The following is a 5,973-nucleotide window of genomic DNA, read 5'->3' on the forward strand; positions in this document are numbered from 1 at the left end:
ATTGATTTTTGGATGCATAAGCTGTCCACGGGGACTTGCATTTGAACGACAGAGAAACATATCACGTTTTTATGGATCTCAAGTAACCTCATGAAGCTTATCTTAGAAACAGAAAGAAGAAGAAAAAGAAAGAAATAAGCCCATATTTTTTCTTAAGAAGAGATAGTTAAGGATATAGAACTTGGATCATGTTGGTTTCTACAATGAATTCTTACTTGTTTCATTTTTACGACAACTCCTCTATGCTTTCCCTCGACTTTTTGCATCTCTCTTATCTTGATCACATATTTTAGAATTTTCTTTAAGCCTCTAAGCTTCTTTGCTTGATATCAGGGTTTCTTGCCTGCTTCCTCTGGTTCCACTTTCGTCTCCCTATTTCTCCATATAATACCTGCATTTATTCATTGTGTTTGTTCTTATAATTATCTCTCTACCTGTTGTAATATTTGTGCTCCAAAGACGACTGAACTTCTACATGGTTTTAAAAATATCATTTGTTTTCTGTAGTTCCTTGGTTTCTCGGATTTGGAGGCTGACTATTTGAATCCCTATGAATTATCATCTCGTATCAACTATGTGATTGTGCCCGAGTATTTGTTGCATGGCGCATTGTGCGTTCTCTTTCTCATGACGGGTCATTGGATCATGTTCTTGCTCTCGCTGCCTACTGCATGCTATAATCTCAACCAGTAAGTTTTCATCTAGCCGAGTTTTTCCAAAAAAAACTCTGCAGCAGTTAGTGATTTTCTATGCCTAACTATTCCTATTACTATTTAATTGGTGCATCTGCAACAAAATTATTATGTTTCACCAAATTGCTCATCTTGTATCTGTCTTATCTTTCTCGATTTACATTTTAGGTACCTATCAAACAAACATCTTGTCGATGTCACTGAAGTCTTCAAAGTAGTTAATACTGAGAAGAAAACTCGTCTTATAAAGCTGGGGTTTTACGTCCTCTTCTTTGGTCTGGTCATTACAAGGTTAGCAAACGATGCTTACCCTTTAATTCTTCATTTTTGATGAATGAGCACGTGCAGTTCTTTCATAGTCGTTTCTCATTAAATCTGTGTTGTTTGGATATAGAACTATTGCCATGGGGGCATTTTCTTCTGTGCTCTCACTCCTCTACTCCAACGACAAAGAAATAGATTTTCGGTCCCAAGTTCTTGAATTTTAGAAATCAGTTAGTGCAAGCGAAAACTTTGAGGTAGTTTTTTGAAGTTAATGTAATAAAAATTGCATATTTCTAGGTTCTGCATCTTCTTCATGGTCAGTGAATTTCGTAAATTCCCATAATAGTCTTATACATTGATCTTTAGCTAGGTTTTAATTACTTCAAAAGTCCCTGTTTCTTGAAACAGTAGAGGCTGCTCTGTTCCAGCCCGATAATTCTTGATTTATGATTGTTAATGCTAATATGCAGGCTTGCGTTGTCTGTTGTACGCGCTGTATTTGCTGACGATGATGATGTTGTGGCCTGGTCGACTATATATTGAACTTCTTCTGAGGTCTACTCGATGTTGATGGTATGACTTGGTCGAGACTGAGACGAACGCCAGCTGCAACCGAGTCTCTCAAATTAATTTAACATGGTTAGCCTTTTCCTCATCTCTCTCTCTCTCTCCATAGATTAGGGCAAGAACTGATTTCTGATCTCTTCAATGGCCATTAAATTTGTTGGTCATGGCATAGGTAGCTTGTAAATTTGATTGTATTGTGTTTTTTTGGTGCTTCTCAGAATAATATACCTTGATTGGCTTTAGTTTGTTATCATTGTTGATCAATAGTTTATATGAGGATTTGTGTTGTGCATGTTGGGCACTGTGTTTGAGGTATTTCATATGGTGTAGCATTTACTTTACCAAAATGGGTAACATATGCTATAATGTTTGGGTTCCATCAATGGAGAAAGGAAATACATATTTTTTAAATAATGGAAATCGCGGACTTGGAATTTTTGTATTTACTTCTTATGGTACCAAATTGAATTCCTTAAAGAAGAAAAGATAATAATAATAATAATAATCTTTATCTTTATCTTTATATATATAAAAAGCAAAGTAAATGTAATTAAATTAAATTTCAAGGATATAATTGGAAATTAAGGGAAAAATTATAAATGGAAAAAAACCGTCAACCATGTATTCTACAAACCAACCGCATCAATTAGTTTTGTTTTTGTTCTTAGACGACAGACAATTAATTGATTTTTTAAGAACTCATAAGATTAAATTTACATATGTCATCAAGAAAAAAATTACTCCAAACACTTTTATTTTACCTTTTTTCTATCAATACATTCTAATATTCTGATTTTTTAAATCATGTATTTTTATATATTTTATATATTAAAACTTTGTTAATAGAACATTATGTAATTATGCTAAAACATTAAATTTTAAAGAGCAATTAGCACAAAAATAATTAATTATATGTTTTATATAAAGAAACAAAAATAAAAATAAAAATTAGAATGTTATATGGGCATGCAAGAATTATATACTCCATCCGTCCCACTTCAATAGGCCCACTTTCCTTTTTGAGAGGTCTCACTCTAATAAGCTCATTTTATATTTTGAGTAAAAAAAGTGTACTTAATTGGTGTGGACCCCACCACTTTATTACCACTTTCCACTAAAAAGTAAGTTTTCTTAATCTCCGTGCTCAAAAGAAGTGAGCCTATTGAACTCCAATAATTGGAGTGGGACGGAGGGAGTGGTATTTTTTAAAATTATATATTTGTATTTATTTTGTATGTTGAAAAATTATTGATAGGACATTGTGTAATTATTATAAAATGATAGCATATTACATTTTATAATTTATTTTATGAAACATTAACACAGTATTTTCATCTAACTAATTAATTGATTAATAAAAGTTCTTAATATAAAAATGGTATTTGCATGTATTTCTCACTACTCTCATCCAAATAACTAAATCTTACTATAAAAGAGAAAAGTGAATAATTCCTTTATAAAATATAGATAATATAATAAAATTATAATCAACTAACACATAATATCTTATAAAATCTAAAGTCAAATATTTTCTAATATCAGCAGGTGTATTTTTACAAAAAACGTCTATAAAATTTTGATTATTATTTTTTATTCTTTATACAAAGTACATATTTACTATTTTTGAGCGAATGATTATGGAACATTTAGTGTTCCAAAAAAATTTACTTTTTCTACCATTTAATGTTTTAGCCTAATTAAAAAAATATTTATTTTTTACCTTCTTTGTGGTTGTAGGAGAATTATTCATTTACTATTTTGGTGGATAAATAAATCGAACAAAGAAATATACAAGGTTACGGCACAACCTGCGAATATGACTAAAAAAGAGCATGGAGAAAATTATTTATTTGCCTATGATTGTTGATCTTGGTCTTTTCGTTTTTTTTTTCTTTTCCATTTTTTTCTTTTGAATTCTTTTTTGTTTATATATATACGGAATGGTTTCAATGAGATCCCTCATATATGGTGAGATCTTAGAATAATTTTTAGGTATTGATTTAATGTATCTTATGGCTAATATTTATCTGAAGTGAACGAAATTTTACTTGAGTTTGAATTCTAGAAAAAGCGAAAATTTTATCAATTTTTTGAATACTATTATTCAACACTATATATATTGGTTTATTCATTATTTTCATGTCTCCCTATATAAGTGATACAATATCTATATGTACATATGTTATATTTTTGTATAAATTATATTGATTATATGAAAATATTAGATTAATTTGCAAATAAAAAATTTGATATTAAATTTTAATTTTATTAATTTACATTAATAATTATAAAAATATATGTACAACCTACACGAATCATAATCGCCGCGCATCATGCGGGAGTTGCACTTGTATATATAAAAAACAAAGTAAATGTAAATAAATTCAATTAGAAGGATATAATTGAAAATTAAGGAAAAAATTTATATACCAACCGTTGATTCCATTTTCCAACTGTCTGATGCATGATTCCATTTTCCAACAAATACGCATCATTGTTTTATTTTATTTCTTTCTTAACTATTTTTGTTTAATTATAAGTTTTTATAATCAAATTGTGATTTTAGGGCCCTCATTTTTTTTCTTTCTTAATAACAAAATTGATTACTATCTCTAAACAAACTCAACAAATTGAATATTAAGTCATTTTCTTTCTTTCTTAGTAACAAATTTATATATGATAACTTTTTTATTTTCTATTAATGTATGTATTTTTTTGTATTCGTACAATTATCTTTTATAAGTATTAAATTAAGTTTGGATATTTTTACGTGTCTATTAATATTTCAAAAATAATGTGTTGAGATATGGTCTGTCAAGGACCAATATGCTTAATAACAACTATTTTTATCCCTTAAATTGTGAAGATCTTTGATGGAATTATATCTTCACTGAAAAAAAAAAAATGGTCTAGAGTTTGAATCTCATAAATTGAATTTAATTAAGCATTTTCACAGCAAATTCATAATTCACTGAATAAATTTTTGGTCTAGAGTTTGAATCTGATTTAATTTGTATAATTATATAAACTCCCTATATAAGTGATATTATACCTATATATAGACACATGTTATATTTTTTATATGAAGTACTTAGGTTATGTTAAAATATTAGATCACTTTGCATATAATAAATTTGGTATAAAATTTTAATTTTATTAGTTTATATTAATATTATAAAACATATATATACACAACTTACGTGATGATGATGAAATTGAGCACTTAAATATATTCAGATCTAACTTCAGCGAAAATACGAAATATGAGATAAAACCGCATGTCTGAGGCTAAAGGGCAATCGGAATAAAAGTGGGAAGCGAAAGATTTATATTCTGACTACAAAAGTGCAGATTTTAAACACGTGGCAACCAACGATTTGCACTTATCAAATATTATTATTTGGGCCTCGAAACCTGACTAAATGGCCCTTAGTATTGTATCTCAATAATAAACTATATATAGACCCCCTAAGATTAAATGTAAACAAGTCCTTCCATAAAAGGAAATCAAATAAACAAATGCTATCTTCTTTTCCACATTTTTTGCACAATTAATTTGTTTGTTCTTAGCTCGATTTTCTTCACTTTTTTATAAACTTATCGTTGAATCTAATACCCAACTCAACATTACGCGAGCCTAAAGATATATTCGTCGCGCATAGCGCGGGAGGTACACTAGTAGTAATACATTGGAACTTCCAATGATGTTTGGTTCAAAATTGAGAGTTTGTTGACTTTTGTTTAAATGCATGACTGGTTTTACATGTGTTCTGACTTCTGATTCACGTCGTCACCCTAAAAAGTGGAATATGTGGAGGGTGTTTGGACAGAGTTTATAAGCTCTTTAAATAACCATTTTATTAGATTCTGGTCTCATTTAAAGTGTTTGAACTCATTTAAAGTGTTTGATAAAATAAGCATTTAAATTATTTGTAAGCTGTAAGAAATAAATTCTAATAACTTAGAGCATCCACAGTGGGATACTCGATTTCACCTACTCGAGTAAGGTGGGGATCGAGTACCCCACTGCACGCCTTCCTTACTCGAGGCTTACCCGAAATTTTTGGTAAGACCTGATCTCCTTCACGCGCAAAAAATAAAAAATAAAAATGAAAAATCTGAACATTACCTGGAACTGGAAGTTGCGGTGCCATTGAAAAAATGAAAATGAAGAAGATGAGGCGCAGCTGCGCACTGCGCAGGAGAAGGGTAGGTTATATGAGTAGTTTAGGATTTTAAAATTAGAATTGGGCTAAAAATATTTGGGCTTTTTTTTAAATTAGTTTTAATTTAAAATTATAATTGGGCTATAAATATTTGGGCTTTTATTTTAAATGAGTAGTAAAGAAAAACTGAAAATATTTGGGCTTGTATTTTCTATTGTAATTTTTTTCAATTTTTTCAATTTTAAATTTATATTTAAATTTTAGTAATTTAAATTAATGCAATT

The 5,973-nt window shown here is 29.2% G+C and overlaps 1 protein-coding gene across 3 annotated transcripts in view; it reads left to right on the forward strand.

The window, feature by feature from the left end:
- Positions 1–1,808, forward strand: part of LOC130988908 (protein cornichon homolog 1-like) — a 3,207-nt gene extending 1,399 nt beyond the window's left edge. For 2 of the 3 annotated variants that reach the window (XM_057912894.1, XM_057912893.1), the window contains 3 exons: positions 508–689; positions 861–983; positions 1,427–1,808. In XM_057912894.1, coding sequence (XP_057768877.1) covers positions 508–689; positions 861–983; positions 1,427–1,499 — 378 coding nt within the window. In that variant the 3' untranslated portion in view covers positions 1,500–1,808. Of the gene's footprint in view, positions 1–507; positions 690–860; positions 984–1,086; positions 1,211–1,426 lie in introns of all 3 variants that reach the window. The other variant, XM_057912891.1, reaches the window with a different exon arrangement.
- Positions 1,809–5,973: the final 4,165 nt, after the last annotated feature.

The sequence above is a fragment of the Salvia miltiorrhiza genome, chromosome 6 (assembly GCF_028751815.1).
Source record: "Salvia miltiorrhiza cultivar Shanhuang (shh) chromosome 6, IMPLAD_Smil_shh, whole genome shotgun sequence".
NCBI lineage: Eukaryota > Viridiplantae > Streptophyta > Magnoliopsida > Lamiales > Lamiaceae > Salvia > Salvia miltiorrhiza.